This window comes from Elephantulus edwardii, unplaced genomic scaffold, assembly GCF_000299155.1.
Source record: "Elephantulus edwardii isolate Elephantulus edwardi_28Jun2011 unplaced genomic scaffold, EleEdw1.0 scaffold00145, whole genome shotgun sequence".
Taxonomy (NCBI): domain Eukaryota; kingdom Metazoa; phylum Chordata; class Mammalia; order Macroscelidea; family Macroscelididae; genus Elephantulus; species Elephantulus edwardii.
Window position 1 is genome coordinate 3,671,210 of NW_006399895.1, and position 18,121 is coordinate 3,689,330.

Here is an 18,121-nt window from a genome sequence, read left to right on the forward strand (position 1 = left end):
TTTCAAGGACTAGAGCCTCCTGATGTGGACAAAGCAAAGGAGATGACGTTCCACCATTTTGCCTCTAAGCAGCAACCTGGTTGCTTCCTCCAAACGGACTTGTTTATTTTTTTGACAGTCATTTAGTCAACACGCTTTTCCAAGATCAGAATTCAAAGATATGGATTCCTCTTCAGTCGTTCTTATTCACTGTCTAAATAGGAAATAAATACGAAGACCACGGCTTGCATCAGGCCCAAGACTGCTTAGTCTTCTCAAGTGCTATCCTTGTTCTTTATAGTACTGCTTTGGAGAGGCCCCTGACAGCAGATTTCTTCAATGCAACACGTCTTTTGATTTCTTATCTGCTGCTACAATGGGTGTTGACTGTGGATGCAAGTATCCCATCACAAATCCCACGGACTCTACCTTCTATCTCCAAATTCCATCTATGCTGCCACCAGCCTACTTCAGGCCACCAACTATAGGGCACTCAACTGGTCTCCCAACTTCCTCTGTACCCACTCAAATCCATTCTCCCCAAGCAACCAAGGTGAGGTTCTAACCATGCAAATCTGGCCATACCATTCTTCTCTATCAGATCACATGGTCTAAACTTTGTTTTAAAAGAATTAATAAAACAGTAGCTAAAAGTAGACATGTGGAGCTCAGGAGGCCTAATGGTATAGAACTGAGCTGTCAACCCAAAGACAGGAGGTAGCTCGAATCCACCAATGGGCAGTCTCCTCCCATGCAATTTACATGCCCTCAAAATCCACAGGCAGGGTCAGCTATGAGTCAACGGCACACAACATCAGACAGCACACAACATCAAAGCAAAACACAGCGACATTAGTTAACAAGCAATGAAACTCAATTAACACATACCCCAAACAATAATCAACATTATCTTCTCCAAGACTGCTTGATAGAAATAAAGATTAGTCAAGCACTTTGGAAGCTATATCTTTATGCTTCATTTGAACCGGCCCTCACTTTATTCTAGGCTTTCCTATCATTTTGGTCCCTCTATGGCCAACAGCTATTCATTAGACCAAATTCAACATATAATCAAGATCTGGACCAAAACCACACAAAGGAATAAATGGGTATTTCTCTCATCATTCTTTGACTAAATGAACCCAATATAATCCAATTACCTGTTCTTTCGCGTGTTTCTGTTCCTCTCTTCTTTTTCGTTCTTCTTCATCCACTTTGCTGATAACTATATACCGCTCTTTCTGAAAGACATAAATAGAGCAGGGCTAATAGCTTCTTTGAGCAACTAGATCTGGGAGAACTCAGAATTCTCATCCCGGCAATAGTCCTCCCTGGGCGAAACACAGCTCAAAGCATTCTGAAATGGCTTCAAATATTCTCTTGATGCATCCATCCCACATCAAAATTTCGCCACTGCATTTCCATTACTGTTTCATCAACCCAACCCAACAGACATCAGCTTAAAGTATCAACAGAACATGAGAACATTTTCTGCAATGGGCCAAGAAGTTGCATGTTATATTTGAAAACGAACCTCTATGCAACCAATTTTAAACTACAAATATTAATATTTTTTTAACCCCTATGTTTTCTGTTAACTTGCCTGAGAACTGTTGTTGTTGGGTGTTATCTAGTTGGTTCTGATTCACAGTGACCTTAGCAACAGCAGAATAAACTAGTGTTCAGTCTTACTGAGAGTGTTAACTGGGTTAATTAACACTCTCGGTACGAGCAGTCAGGAGAAAAGGAGATGCACTGCACTGGGTAAATCTGCAGTTAGGGACCTTTCCAAATTATTGAGGAGTACTGATGTCAGTTTGAGGACTAAGGTGTGTCTGACTCAGGCCATGGTCTTTCCAATTACTTGCTACACATCTGAGAGCTGGACAATGAATAAGGATGACAGAAAAAGAATTGACACCTTTGAGCTGTGGTGTTGGAGAAGAGCACTAAACATCCCACGAACGGCCAGGAAAACAAACCGTTACGTCCTGAAGAGGGTGCAGCCAGAGTGCTCTTTGCAGGCAAGAATGATGAGGCTTCCTCGTCTCATATACTTTGATGATGCTGGGAAAGTAGAGGGTTGACAAAGAAGAGGCATATCCTTGTGTGTCAGGATGGCACAGGATAGGAGAGGGGTCAGATATTTTGTTCATAGGGTCACTATGAGTCGTACTCAACTTGACGGCACCTAGCAAGCACCACCGGTCTTACACCAGCCTCAGAATCTCCACTCTGCATGCTGTTGTTAGATGCCATCAAGTGGAGTAGAGGCCATGAGACACTATGAACACATCTGAACCTTGCCCTAACCTGCACTATCAGCACAATCTCTGGCATGCCCACCGAGGGCATCACGGTGCCAATATTGCCTCACTAAGGATCTTCTTGTTCACTGTCCTTCTTTACCAAGCATGATGTCCTTCTGCAGAGAACTGGTCCCTCCTGATAACATGTCCAAAGTATGTGAAATGAAGTCTCACCATTCTTGCCTCTAAGGGGTATTCTAGCCACATTTCTTCCAAGATCAATTCAGTCATACTTATGGTAGTCAACGGTATATTCAACACTCCTAGCCAACACCTTAGTTCTTTGGTCTTCCTTTCTGTTCACTGTCCAGCTTTCACATTCACTTGAGGTAAAGGAAAATACTGCGGCTTGAGTCAAGCACGCCATCTCCAAAGTGACAGCTTTGCTTCTTAACACTTTAAAGAGGTATTCTGCAGTAGAATGGCTCAAAGCAATAGATCATTTCATGTCTTGGCTCTGCTTCCACAGGAGTTAGTTATGGACTGAAGTACAATGAAATCCTTAACAACATCAGTATTTTCTCTGTCTACTGTGATAGACTATTACCAGCTTTTTCATGTATTCCTTTGTAAACATTAAACATACCACAAGCCCTGACATGTCAAAGTTTGAAATTCATCTTCTAGCAATTTATTTCATTGATTATTTAATTTTATAACTGACTTACAAAGCAGCCACTACATTTTATCAAGGTTTGCAAAATCACCCACTTATCAATGATCATACCTTTATTGTTGCCCCTTTGGAACAAATAGCCATACTTATGCTTATGACCTATGTTGTAAAGTTTTATTTGACCTGGTCACATAACACTGTTGTGCCGTTATTTGCCGTCAAATCACAAGCAACCCCCGGCTGAGCCTCCAGTGAGTTTTCAGAGGCAGTTAATCACACCAGAAGAGACTGCCCATCCTTCTATTGTGGAACAGCTGGTGGATTCGAACTGCATGTCTTTGGGATTGCAGCGCAGCTTCTTACCATTCGGCCGCCAGAGCTCCCTTGGCCACATAATATGAGTCCCTTTAATTCATACACATTATTATACCTTTCTGCTACAGTAAGAGCATGAACGAGCATTTGTATACTTTCAAGTACACAAAGTAGGTTCACTTTTGTCCATCCACTGATCACTATAAAAAAGCTGTGAAAGCATATCATCTTCGTCACCGCCACGCCTCAGTCTCCAAATGAGGAGAATGCAGCTGCTTGTTAAATGCCATCAAGTCAATGACGACTCAAAGCAACCCCCTCAACAGCTGGTCTGAACCTCATCCTACCCTGCACCCCCCTCCCCATCCCGAAGATGCTCAAGCCACTGCTAGTCACTCTGTCCATCCATCTTACTGTACGTCTTCCTTATTGCCGTTATTACGTACTGTTGAGGAGTCAGAACTGACTCACAGCTCATCCCCCAGCAAATTTTCAGAGGTAATAAGTCACATGGTAGGAGACTGCCCATCTTTCTTCCCTGGAGCAGCTGGTGGATTCAAACCACATGCCTTTGGGTTAGAGGCATTGTTCCTTACAGACAGGCCACCAGAACTCCCTGAGGGTCAAATGACATTCATTTAGCCATATTTATATGTAGCAAAGATTTAAACCCTGATTTTCAACGCATCATTGTCTCAGTACAAGTGTTTACTATTGGCTCTGGAAGACTCTTGGGGTTACCTTTGCCGTTTCTAACGTCTCAACATGAATGCCTTTGGGGTACCTAAAGAAAATAAAGGAAACATGATATAAGCAGATGAGCCAACGTGAATAAAAGCTAAATTTTCAAGTAACTATAGAGTTCAAATTCAACTACTATATAAAATACGGAATGATTATTCAAGGAAGACTTTAGAGGAAGTCCACCCAAAATAGAAATTTGAGGTACAAAATGTTTCCCAACATTTCCTCATAAGGTTTCTGATTTCAAATTAATATTTTAGGACTTGGGCATTTTGTGAAATGCCCGGTATCCCCTAAAGCAGTCAATGACACAGTGCAATTATGTGGACAGAATTGTATAGTCTAGAATTGCTTCTAGACAGACCAACAATACAACTCTCACTAGGTGAAATGCTAAAGACCCACTACCATGGTACGTGGCATGCACAGGGTTTGAGATGGGTGGCTCGGCTCGAGTTTAGCAGCCTGGCTCACAGCAGCCAAGGAGTCCGACCTGGCACCCACGTGGAGTGAGGCATGAGGACAGCAGGACAAGGAAGGAGCCTGGCATAGGGGACAATGGCTCCTTTCCCACTGCGTCCAAATGCCCGGTATACTTGTCACTAGCAGACTGTAACAGAAAAACAAAAGCTAGATGCCAACATGCATCTGTCTAATGCTGACATTCAAGCTGGGGCTCAGAGATCGACCTGAGAAGACATGAAGCCAAGGGTAAAACCCCCCAGGAAAACCCACCACAAATACCAGGCCATTTATTTAGGAGAGCCACAGGCCTCCTATACTCTATCCATGCTCTAATCTCGAGCTTAGAGCTCTCATCTTGGAACCAGCAGTCATGTAGGCATTTTCCTTGGTCAATAACTCAATTTCAATTGCACGCCATCAAAGACCAAAAGTGGGACAAAGTCAAAGCTTAATGGATGGGGTCAAAGTGATCATTAAAGAGGATTTCATTATTTACCCTATGATTAGGCATTATTTGCATTACAACAGTCAGTCCAGAATAAGAGGTGCACAGCAGAATGGACTGGGGGAGGGGGAGGGAGGAAATTATGCAACAATGAATGATTTATTTTTTTTTAAGTGAACTGGATGGGTGTAGAGAGGAAAATGTACCACAATGAATGAATGGAAATCCAAGTTTTCTGTAAACATTCATTAAAATCACAGTAAAAAAAAATTCTTTCTAAAAACAAAACAAAAAAAATATTTCAAAAACTTTCCTACCATTAAATAAGAAATAGTTACACACAAAAAATATGAAGATAATGGGGTAGGAAAACTAGAGTGTTGAAAACAGAACAAACAAAATGCAATTAAAGAGAATACTGAATTATCTGATGTGAGGGTGACCTGGCTGTGACATCCGTCACCCCACTGATCACCAGGGTTGATTCGGCTGATCTGGCTGGCAAGGCTGGTGTCCTCCTCCTCCCTCCTCGATCCACGGTCGTCCCTCCCGAAGCTAACCGCTCGGTCGAAGAGGACGACCATCCCCATAGAAGGAAGGCTGTCCTTCTGTCACGGGTATATGAATAACTGCACTCCTCTGCTAGAACCTCCAAACCAGCTCTCAAGTGAATACTGAATTGTGAAAATAGAACCAATATCATGCTGTTGTTGACTGCTGTCGAGTCGAGCATGACCCATAGCGACTCTATGAACAAAAGGCCTGAAGCCTTTCTGTAACTGTCGGCATTAATCAAAGTTCACAGAGCTTCCGGAGGCATGTTGTTGTTTAGGAAGAGAAGTTTATATAAAAACTGCCAAATGGGAACCTAATCTGCTGTGTAAACTTTCACCAAAACACAATAAAATATTAGATTTGAAAAACATTTAAAAATAGAAAGGAAAAAAAAAAACCCACAACAAAAACAAAACCCTAAGGGACTACTCAACCAAGAAAACTAGGAAATAAACTTAAACATCGCACAAGAAACAACTATGGTGACCAAGAACCCCAGAATTGCTAAAGGGAAACATGAGCAATGTTTTGTCTTTTAATCCTGAGTACCTTGTGGGACTCTCACAAAGGAAAGACATACTTACTTTCGGCTCAGAGTCTGATAAATCAATTTTCTTTGGAACCTGTGAAAACATGAGACAAGACACTGGATTGAGCCCGTTAAACCTAGTCTTCTCTTCTCAATCAACATGTTTAAGTCCCAAAGACCAGGTCACTATTCAGAAATCAGAATTATACAAAAAAAAAAAAAAAAGGAAGATGACACATCAGGTCACAAAACGGAGGATGACTGCAATATTGCAAATCAGCCAGGTCACTCACAGGACTACCAGACCACGGAGAATCACGGCCCAGAAGATTCCAGCCCTAACCTTAACCGACACAGCTGGCACTACTGTCACCTCCCTCAGTGTTCAGCATTGCCCAATATGCACTGTTGATGAGCATTATCAAGGGATAGGAGATTTTTAGGATTGACGTAAATTGGAACTATCAGATTATGACAATTAGTAAGTGAGGTGCAGGGGTTTAAGAAAATCCTAGCTGACCAAGCCCAGCCTGGGAAAGAGATTTAATCCTAAAGATACTTGATTGTAATGTGTAACATAAAAACAGGCAGGAGGTCTGGGGTGGGAGCAGCCTTTATAACTGTATCTTTATCAAAATATTATGTTGCTTTTACAGAAGAGGTAGAAGTTTATGTGTGATCAAAGTATCTGATCCGGTAACTGCACAAAGAAAGTGTGATGTGCACAGAAACAGTAAAGCAGTTCCGTGAAGCCTGTCCCAAAGGAAGAGAAGATGTACTGACATATTTTTACTGCAAAGAAATATAAAGGGAAAGAAAGAGCAAGCAGGGAACGCTTCTCTTCTGAGGCTTTCACAGACTAAGTACTCTTTGAGGATAACAAAAGCAGCTTTGGTAGCTCAGTGGGTACTCACTCAGCTGCTAACCCAAACATTAGCCATTTAAACCCACTGCTTACTCCACAGGACAAAGACAGGACCGTCCAGCCTCCGTAAGGATTAGTCATGGAAACCCTGGGTGCAGTTCTACTCTGTCCTTGAGAGTCGCTAAGAAGTCAAAAGCAAGCAATGTGCTGGGGCTTTGGGGGAGGAAAATGTGCAACAATGAATAAATTTTTTAAAAAGCAATTAAAAAAAAAGCTATGTGTTCAGTTTAGGTTTTAAGGCTACAATAATTAAGCACTTTGGTGTCACTTGGAGTAAAAGATGTCTAAGTTTTCTCTCCTCCGGGGTCAGGACAAAGCATTTGTTTTGTGCCTCTCGGTCTCCACTGTGCTAACACTAAATTAGTGCTCAAATCTTGAGAATATATCTAAAATATTTTTTAAAAACCAACTATTTCTAAAGAGGTTTTAAAGGATAAAGCATCATCTATCTTAAAACAAAACAAAACAAATAAATGTGAAACCATTCAAGGCAACGAACCCAGTGCATGGCTCTAAGTCCAAGTTCGTGTTTTCGTCACTTTGTAATAAATCTTCTATTTTCTCTCTGTAGAATAAGAAGAAGAGCGTGAACCATCAGCACTTTTATGCAAAGAAGCCCACAGCCAACAGAATGACTGCATTCACAGTCTAAATAGAAAAGTACAAAACTGTACTATTCTACCAAATTATGTCTCAACTTTTTTAATTCTATAAAGCTTAAAAAAAAGTTTTGGCATCCATAACTTTTCATTTTCACTGTTAATTAATTAGTGACCATTGCTGAAACGGTCATCAACATAAGTGATTTAAAATAAATAAGCAGTACTTAAGAGCACTCTGGCAGTAAGGTATGGCACTGTTAACTCAAATGTAAGTAGTTCAAATCTACCAGCTGCCCCTCAGGAGAAAGGTGGGCAATCTCCTCTTGTGCAATGTCCAGTCTCTGAAAACCCGCTGGCTGGCCGGCTATAAGTCAGTTCTAACTTGACAGCACATAACAGTCATATCAATAAACAATGAAAGCTGCTTTTTGTTTTTAATTCCAGATTTTTTATATTTGGCCTTAATTGAAAGCTCAACTTTTCTAGTGACGCACTGATACTGATAACTAAGCAAGACTAGGTAATTTAGTGGTACATTCGCTCGTCAGAAGAAACGTTACTGCAAGAGAAAAACCAATTTGGTTGTGTTACAGTCTAGATGGGTCTGTTTCATTCCTCTGCCTTCAGGGAAGCTGGGCAGGGCCCTCAGACCCCTGATCCATGCAGAGATCTGCCCACTTCCCGAGAGTCTCTGGCCTAGAGATGCGCAACAAATAATCACTGTTACACAGATTCAGATCAGCCACAGCTACCCTGTCACCCAAAAGCCCTTACTGCCTTATGTATGTTATTGCTGTTTGCCATTCAGTCAGAACCAGCTCATAGCTGGCTCTCCAGCGGGTTTTCAGAAGTCGTTAATCGCATAGGAGGAGACTGCCCACCCTTCTCTGGTGGAGCAGCTAGTGGATGTGAACCATGTGCCTTTGGGACTGCAGCGCCACTTCTTACCATTAGGTCAGCAGCGCTCCCTTCCATACGTGTAGTTTGTGGAACTGCTAACAGTCTGGGATGTAAAAGTCACGCCACACTTGGCTTCAGTTTAGGAACTTACACGACTTGGTCAATAAACTTCTTCTGATCCTCGGGAATCATCAGAGGGCACTTTGAAGTGTTAGGAGACACAAAGGACAGAGCTCCAGCACCACTGGACTGTAAGCGCTTTTCGTCGTACTGCTCTCGTAACTGTCTCTCTTCTTCCTGGTTTAAATATGGAATTCCTAAACGCAATTTTAAAAAGAATGCATTAACAGAAGTAACCATCTGAGAACTTCAAGTTCTCTAAGATCTCCCCCAGTTTTTTTTCCCCCAGTCTTCTTAAAGCCAGCGTTTAGTTAAATTATTAAGACATGACGGTTTTGAGCTTTGAGCATTATAGGATCTGAGGACCTGGAAAAGTGACGACAACCCTCGACAACCCTCAATGAGACAGAAAGATACAGTGAAAATAACAATGAACTTGAGTGTGTTGGGGACCATGATGACGGCACAGGTTAGGATGGGGTTCCATTCTGTTGTTAATAGAGTTGCTATGAGTCATCCTCAACTCAACAGACACCAACAACAACATAAGGGATCCATCAAAGTGACAGGAGCAGCTCCAAAGCTAAAAGAGGAATCTTAGGGGCAGGGAGTTTATGCCAATATCATGCTGGGAGCTTTCCCAAAGAAAACCAACCTACACAATCATCAGAGAATCCATACTAGTGAAAAGCCTATGCTTGCAAGGAATGTGGAAAAACTTCAGTCAAAGCTCAGCTCTTACTAAACACCAGAGTATTCATGTTAGAAAGAAACTAAAAAAAAAAAAAGGGGTGAGAACAGTTAGACAACTCGAAAAATGTACCACTGTCACTACATTGTGTGTGTTCTGCTGTGTTTATTTTAAACCACAAAATAAAATTTTTTTTTTATATTTTAATGAAAGTTTATAAAGAACTTGGATTTCCATTCATTCATTGTTGCACATAAAATAAAACTTTTTTAAAAAGATCTAATTCTTATGGATTCCAAACTTTCTGGGCCCATGGAGGCTGGATGGCCCTCTGAAATTACGGTCGTGAGATCACCAACAACATTCCCAAAGTCTTCTTCAAACCTAGTCATAATTTAGCATAACTAGTAAAAAATGTCTGCTTTGAGCTTTACGCTCTTTGAAGAACTATGGGATCAAAGTAATAGCAGTAACTCAAAAGATCAAACAGGGGGCCATTGGTGGCCAGTGAGTTTGTTAAACGGGGAGGAAAACTCTGAAAATGAGAGTGAGAATGACTGACCAAGAATGTAATAAATTCTGCTGAACTGGACATGCACAAACTGTGGAACTGATATGTGGCTTTGAACGTTCCCAACAACAAGTGTTTAAGATAAGTCACATAACCTTACCATTGCGAAAAACTTTATTGAAATCGAATCCTTGACTTGCTAGAAAGTCAATGCTTGAGCTCTGAAAAGAAAGGAACAGAATATACCTTCTCAGTGACATGAGTGGTTAGATGTGTGAACCGAAGCAAAGGAGTCACTGAGCATGCCAGACAGAACAGACTTCTACTCCAGCAATGTCCAGTAAAGCCCATTAATTTATTAAAAAAAATCTGTGAAAGCTTATAAAATAAATGCAAGCCACCTTTTGAACCTGGAACACAATTCAGACACATGGTTCAACTCAGACAAACAACAGACAAGTTTGTAAGCTGACAAATAACACTTCTTAGAATAACCAATCACATGTGGTAAAAGGAACAGCATTTGTCCACAGGTAAAGCCCAGAAAGCAGGAAGGGGTAGAAAGAGTAAAGGAAATGAGAATTACAGGGAGGAAGTGGTCAGACTACATTCTGGGTTGATATTATAAAACGAAATGCATATATGAGGAGAAAATTCTTCTGGTCAGCTGCCACCGGCGCCTTGCAGTGCTGTTCCCCCAATCAGTAAGTCTCCTGTACCAACAAACTAAAATCAATGTCTTAAAAAGAAAAAAGAACTAAAAAAAAAGAAAAAAATCCTGTATGAATAGTTGAATGAAAAATCAACTTGCTTCATAAGCTTTCACTCACATAACTTTTTTTTAAGAAGAAAGCTATTACAAATAAAAGAAATAACAAGCAAGCATAGGAATTCCTAAGGCAATGTAGGATCAGAGAGCTGGACTACGGATGACAGAAGAAGAATGTCTTTGACTTGTGCGGCTGGAGAAGAGTTTTGAATGAATCACAGACCTCCAAGAAAAGAGAGGGTGAAGCCAAGTTTCTCCCTGGAGGCTAGGATTCTGAAGCTCCATCTCTCATACTTCGGGCATGTGGCCAGGAGGGGACCAGTCCTCAGAGAAGGACATCAAGGGTGGAGCGATAGTGCAGGAGAGGAAGACCCCAGGTGAGATGGCTGGGGCAATGGGTGTTGTTGTGTCCAAGTCAGTGAGACTGGCTCAGGGCAGGGCAGGCTTCATAGGATTGCTATGAGTTGCAGGCGACTCGATGGCACATAACAACAACAACAATAATAACGAAGGTTTATTTCCAGACCACACAATAAAGCAAGATCACAATAAAGCAGGTCTCACCAATTTTTCCATTTCCTAGTACCTATAAAAATCATGTTGTTTTTGGGGGGTTTTTTTCCAAAATCATGTTTATACTACACTGTAGTCTATTAAGGGCATAGTAGCATTAGTTAAAAGTTGGAAATATTAAGAAAATTACCAAACTGTGACACAGAGATATGAAGTGAGCACATGCTATTGGAAAAACTGCACCAACAGGCTTGCTCAATGCTGGGCTGCCATAAACCTCTAAGCACAATAACTGAGTGTAAGCCTTTACCATGTTTCACAATGTTTTAAGAAAAAACCCGCTGGGTGAACAGACATTCTCCCAATAAGCAGACTGCTATTCTGACTATAACTACTTTCTGTCACCACTATGTTCACTGCGACTCACAGTAATCTTATAACACACAGAAGAACTGCCCCATGGGGCTTGTAAGGCTGTAATCTTCATAGAAGTGGAGAGTTACATCTATTTTCTGGATATCAGATACCTTCTGGTTAGCAGTTGAGCACTACTTAACCACTGCACCACCAGGGCTCCTTCCTATTCTAGTTAAAACCCAAACACTGTATCTACTGCTGTCCAGTCAATTCTGTCTCAAAGCAACCCTCTGTTAAGTTTCCAAAGCTATAAAATCTTTATTGGTGACACCATCCCATCTTTCTTCCACGAAGCACCTGGAAGATTTGAACTCTCACCCTGTCAGCTAGCAGCAGCCTGACATGTAACATACCATGCCCCTTCCTGCACCGACCTAGAGGTGTTAAGTCAGATTCGACTCACAGCAACTTTCTTTCAAGTCTCTAAGGCTGGGAATCTTAACAGTAGACTGGTGGACTTGAACTGCCAAACTCTCAGTTAGCATTGCAATAAACTATCCACTATACCACTGCTGCTCCTTTTAGTACTGAAACGAAACTTACTTTTCATAAAGTCAAAACCAACTCATAGTTGACCCTCCAATGGTTTTCCAAGGCTGTGAATTACACAGAAAGAGATTTCCCATCTCTCTCACACAAAACTGCTAGTGGATTCCAACCGCCACAGAGACATAGCCTTTGGACAGCTCTCTACAAACTCTGCTCCCACAGCTCCCATCTCTCCTAACTTTTTGTTGTTGTTGTTAGGTACTACTGAGTCGAGTACGACTCACAGAGACCCTACGAACAACAAACCTGAACCCTGTCCCCTCCTGTGCCGTCCTCATCATCTCTGACAACCTTGAGCCCATTGCCGCAATCACTGTGTCAGTCTGTCTCTTGAGGGCCTTTCTCTTTCACTGACCCTCCAGCTTCCCAAGCATGATGTTCTAAGGAATAGCCTCTCCTAACAATGTATCCAAAGTTCTAATGAGGAGACTATAAACAAGAGGGATAAAAAGATACATTTATGTATACATTCTTCTAAGTGGTATAGCACTGGTCTGATCATTTGCTGTACAAAGGAATTCGTGGTTGTCAAATGCGTTAATGGTTACCCATGGTGGACAGTGTTTGGTTAAAACAAGCTTGGAAGCAGGAGTGACATCCACTTCCAAAATAGCTTGCCTCCAGAAACTCTATGAACTTAGAGAAACGATGAACATTATACAAGTATCCAGGTCTTTCGTTCATAGGGTTGATATGAGTTGTCTACAACTCAACTGCACTTAACAACAATTCTCTGTTTACGTTCCATGAGTTCATTTTATAAAAGTATCAACATTTACCTCACATTAGATTTTGAAAACCTAACATCTTAATTCAATGTTCTACACAGTAATTTCAAGATCAAAATAGAGAAAAATTCACAGTTAAGTTGTACTTTTTAAGTATCTCATACCTATGCATTCATTTATAGCTTAGGCCATGCCAAAACATAATGTCAAAACATGTTAGTAGAGTTTTAAATTATGGTTCCCCAGCATGGAAAACATCATGAAGTTCTTATGCCAATCAAGCAGAGCTGGAAACTTCACTGTTAACTCCTTGCCATCAATTCCAGCTCACGTTGATCTACAGGACAGGCAGAACTGGCCACGGGGTGTCCGAGGTTGCCATCTTTATAGAGGCAGATTGTTTTCTCTTTCTCCTGCAGAAGGGCTGGTGGGTTTGAACTGATGACCCTTCAGGTAGCATTTGTGCCAGGTCTCCTTATCATTACAATAGCTATTTTTCATTTCCAACTTGGATTGACACGGTGACTGCTGCAGTGGGTTCTAGCATGTCAGGAAGAGGAAATGTAAAGATGGAACAGAACAGGAAAGGGTTCATAAGGTTGCAATGAGTCACACTCGGCTTGATGACACCTAACAACAACTTGCTTTAAGCCAGACATTAGAAGCCTAGGCACCTAAATCATTTCATCTGGTTCTTCATAGAGGCCCCTATACAGACTGAACTTCCACACCAACTAACAGTCCAGACTGACGGGCACCAGGGCGGAAACTCGGCTGGCACAGTGTATGAGAACACGGGGCTGACTGAAAAGGGGGGTGGAAAGGCACTTCTGCCCTTCTGCCACTAGTCTCCAGGACATTCTCATTTTCTTTCTCCAGTAAAAATTTGTACCAGAAGATTGTTCTATAGGACCTAGCAATTCCACTCCTAAATATATCCCTACCCATTAGAACTGAAAAAAGGGATTCAAACAAGAACTTGCTATCAATATGCATAGCAGCACCATTCAAAATATCAGCAACATGGACACAATCCACATAGATCAAAGAATGGAAAAACAAAAGGGCACATACCATACAAATGAGGATTATTCATAAAATAGAAGTAAGTACTAATTAAAATTAAAATAGAATTAAGTACTGATTCCTGCTACCACATGGAGGAACCTGGAAACAGTATGCTCAGTAACAGAATCCCGGCAGAAAAGGTTGTATGCTGTATGATTCCACTTATGTCCACTATCAGTGGGCTCAAGTCTCTATCAGAGATGGTGGGGATGGCAGCAGCCAGGGCAAAGCTCAGACCTGTTCTTCATAAGGTCACCATGAATCCCAGTCAACTCAACAGCGTTGAACAATGGTCTAGAAAAGGCAAACCCAAAGAGGCAGGGAGTAGACTGATGACAGCTAGGACAAGGTAGAGAACACTCTACCCAAACATGCCCAAACAGTCTTTGCTACTGAGGAGCACTCTAGCTACATTTCTTTTTTGTTCAATGTCATACATTCAGTGCACGTGTCAAAGGTGACTAACCGCTCCTAACAACAACCCTCCAGTACCTTTGATTTGTCCTGAAGGTACTATTTCCAAGATTCAAGTGATAGCATGAAGAAGAATGCAGTGTCAGGGTTACGGGAAGCCTCATCAACCACCTGCATTATACATGACACATACTTGCTAGCTGAAAGTAAAGAGGACTTGACAAACTTGCTGCAGAAGATCAAGGACTGCCGCCTTCGGGGAGCTCTGGTGGCCTAGTGGCAAGGAGCTGCAACTACAATCCCAGAGGCGCACGGTTCGAATCCACCAGATGCTCTGCCGGGGAAGGAGGAACAATCTCCTCCTGTACCAGTCAGATCTGATTTGACGGTACACTCACACAAAAATAATAAAATAATAATTAAAAAAAAAATATATAAAAAAAAAAAAGGACTGCCGCCTTTAATATGGATTCCATTTCAACAACAAGAAAGCAAAAATCTTCACCACTGGGCCCACTGGCAACAACATGATAGATGGAGAAAATATTGAAGTCATCAACAACTTTGGCTTGAATCCACAATCAGCATCCTTGGGATCAGCAGACAAGAGATCAGAAGATGTGTTGCAGTTGGAAAACTGACTGCCAAGGACTTCTCCAAAGTGCTAAAGAGCATGGATGTTAGTGTAAAGACTAAGGTGCACTTTATTCAAGCCATGATCTTTTCAATTACTTGCTATACAGCAGAAAGCTGGTCCATGCATAAGGATGACAGAAGAAGAATCAATTTCTTTGAGTTATGGCATCGGAGAAGAGTACTTAATAAGCCACAGACTAGAGAACAAACAAGTATGTTTCGGAGAAAATGAAACCAGAAGGCTGTATGGAGGCAAGGATGGCGAAGCTTCGTCTCCCATACTTTGGGTAACTGGTTAGGAGCAGTCAGTCTTTGGAAGAAGACGTCATACTTGGAAAGGTGGAGGCACAGACACTCAACAAGATGTTAAAGTTCCACAGTGACTGTAACAACAGGCTCAAACATATCAGAACTGGTGAGGATGGCACAGGAAAGGGTAGGGTTCAGATCTGTTGCTTGTAGGGTTGCTATGAGTAGTGCTCAACTCAGCAGCACCTAACAACAACACAACCAAAATTTTAAAAGTGCCATGTGCTGCAACTTAACAATTCCATTTCTAGGAAATCCATCCTCCAGAAATACTCAGATAGCAAAACAGGCGACTGTACACAGATAGAAACGACAGGACTGTTTTTGGGGGGTTGCTTTTTTTTTCAAGGTAGAGGGGATTATTTTATAGGGGTTATGAAGGGAGGCAAATCACCGTCACTCATACATCTCCCGGAGGATCTTCCTTCTTTCTGAGTAACGGAGCTGGTTCTGCTGAGATGCTTCCTTCCACCTCTGGCAAATGCATTTCCAGAGCTGCATGTTACAGAAAATGAGCGTGGAGGATGAAAGTTCAGATTCCGAGGGCTCATCTTCTGTGGTGCCCTGGGTCTCAGGCTGCAGGGGGGATGGGTTGCGGGACCTGCAGGCATCTCCAGGGGCCACAGGTGGAGGCAGTTTGTATACATCCCGACTCTTGCTACTGGTAAGCTCTGACTGTTCCTCATCTTCAGGTAGTGGAGGTAGGGGCAAAGTGGGTGAGTGTTCACGCTCCCAGGCTGAGGGGCTGTTGCGCATCCAGGCACGGCAGATTGGGTAGAGCAGTGTGTTCTCACTGAACTGGGCCAAATCCACACTCCGGTCAAACAGCTTGATCACATACGTGATGGAACGCTGGGGCCCTCCCTCGGCCAGCGCATCATCCATCTCCCTCCTCTTCTTAGCCGCTGGTGGGGGAAGCGGGCAGATGGCCGTTTTCCAGTGACTGAGATGGAGCAGTCCTTATTGTGGGCGTCTGAGGGTGTCTTCCCAGCTTCCTCATCTAGACGCTCCGTCCATGTGACTCTTCTCCAGCAGACACTGCAGAACAGCATCCAGTTGGTTCCGGGCCTTGGCCATCTCCAACTCTGATTTTTCACTTTGACCTTCACCGGAAACATGATTTGTCTGGCTAGCTGGGTCATCTAAATCCACAAAGGCCTGGAGATCATAAGTGAAGGCCTGGGGGCCTTGTTCAAAGCAGGGAGAGTTCAAAGGTAAGCTTGGGGAGCTCCCAGACCTCGTCCATCGGGGAATGCACCGGAGACCAGAGACCGACAGGACTGTTTTTAATAGGGAGCCACTGGAAACTCTTGATCCCAAAGAAGGGGCTGATAAAATAAATTTTACATATCCATGCTATGTAATAAGAAAATAATTCATGAGTGGAAAACCTAAGTTATACAAAATAAAAACATTTTAATTCCACGTAAAGAAAAGCTTCAATGATGTATACAGGTATGTACACAAGCGTGTACACACGTATATGTGCATGAATATACACGTGTGCACATATGTGTGTATGCATTTAATGTCTACCTAAGGGAACACAAACACCAGACAAAAGACAGGAAATGGGAAGGGAGTAGGCCTGGGGGAGAGGGAAAATGAGAAAGGAAATTCATCTTTCAACTATATAGCAGTAACAGAAATGCTGGGTATGCAAAGAAGCTAAAACTTGGATGCTATTGGTAAGGTTGGTGGTTCAAGCCCATGCAGAGGCACTTCTGAAGAAAGTTCTCGTAGTCCCCATCTGAAAATCAGCTACTAAAAACCCAACCATGGACAGTTCTACTCTGACACGCACGGGCTCACCACGAGTGAGAATCAACTCAACAGAAACTGAGACAGCGCTGAAGCTCTGATTTTTCCCAAGTGCACACGCGTCAACCAAGTGCTGTCAAATGGAACGCAACTCACAGCGCCCTCATGTAGGTCGCAGCAGAACTGCACACCCCAGGACTCCGGGCAGCTGTCACCTTTCCAGAAGCAGATCGTTCAGTCTCCTCTTCAGCTGTGCCCACACACCAAGGACTTTCCTTGTACCGGGTGGTCAGCCCGCCCTTCCTCATCCCACTCAGCGGGGGAGCAGCTGTGTATTCAAGTGCTTCTTCACCAAAGAACATACGAGCTTGCTTTACCCTCAGACCTTATACACTTTAACATGAAGAGCTTTTCAAAAACACTTTTGGCTAGACAGATACTCGTTGTTTCTAGAATTCAGTGCCCTTTCAAGATGCAACCCTGCTGCAGTCCTGGCATTTTAACAAAAATCACCCTAAGTGGGAGGGAAGAACTGCAAGACACAGGTAACTTATCTCTACAATTCAAGCTTATGTAATGAGTCTAAGCCTTTCCTCCACCTTTGTTTTTCCAGACTAAGAGGATTCTAGCAGTCACACAACCTCAAGCCACAGTTTATTTAGCCCTTTGTCCATTTCAGACATTTAGTCTCTGGCCAGTCTTCAAGTCTATTTATTTTCTCTTTTGCAAGCAGGGGTAGCTGATGACTAGAACATGTTCCAGGTGTAGCCACACGGGGTCTATCTGTTGACATGTGCTGGAATAGCCAATACCATAGTTAGTTTTTAGAACAAAACGTCTTTCCTAAGAAGTCTCATTCTCAACCACTGCTTTTCTTGAATTAGCCCAAGGCTAGTCATACCTACTTTAAGTAAATCTCTTCTCCCAATACTGCTTCATAGGCATCTGAACACTTGGACAATGCATAAGGAAGACTAAAGAAGAAAACTGAACAGACCACAGGCTGCCAAAAGAACAAGTAAATCTGGAGGAAGTGTAACCAGAGTGCTCCTTAGAGGTAAGGGTGGGGAAATTTTGTTTCATATACTTAAAGCATGTTGTGAACAGAGGCCACTCCTTGGGGAAAAAAGACGTCATACTGGTAAAGGGAGAGGATCAGAGTAAAAAATAGATGGACTGACCCAGGGAGCACATCACAGATTGTGAGGATGATGCAGGATCAGATAAGGTTCTAGTCTGCTGGTCACAGCA

At 42.4% G+C, this 18,121-nt stretch overlaps 1 protein-coding gene and 1 pseudogene across 1 annotated transcript in view; both read right to left on the reverse strand.

The window, feature by feature from the left end:
* Positions 1–18,121, reverse strand: part of PARN (poly(A)-specific ribonuclease) — a 141,252-nt gene that overhangs the window by 116,665 nt on the left and 6,466 nt on the right. Inside the window, exons 6-11 of the mRNA XM_006894523.1 lie at positions 9,867–9,927; positions 8,536–8,701; positions 7,382–7,447; positions 6,013–6,051; positions 3,961–4,003; positions 1,140–1,220 (exon numbers count right to left, since the gene is read on the reverse strand). Coding sequence (XP_006894585.1) covers positions 1,140–1,220; positions 3,961–4,003; positions 6,013–6,051; positions 7,382–7,447; positions 8,536–8,701; positions 9,867–9,927 — 456 coding nt within the window. The remainder of the gene's footprint in view (positions 1–1,139; positions 1,221–3,960; positions 4,004–6,012; positions 6,052–7,381; positions 7,448–8,535; positions 8,702–9,866; positions 9,928–18,121) is intronic.
* Positions 15,506–16,227, reverse strand: LOC102846292 (annotated as a pseudogene).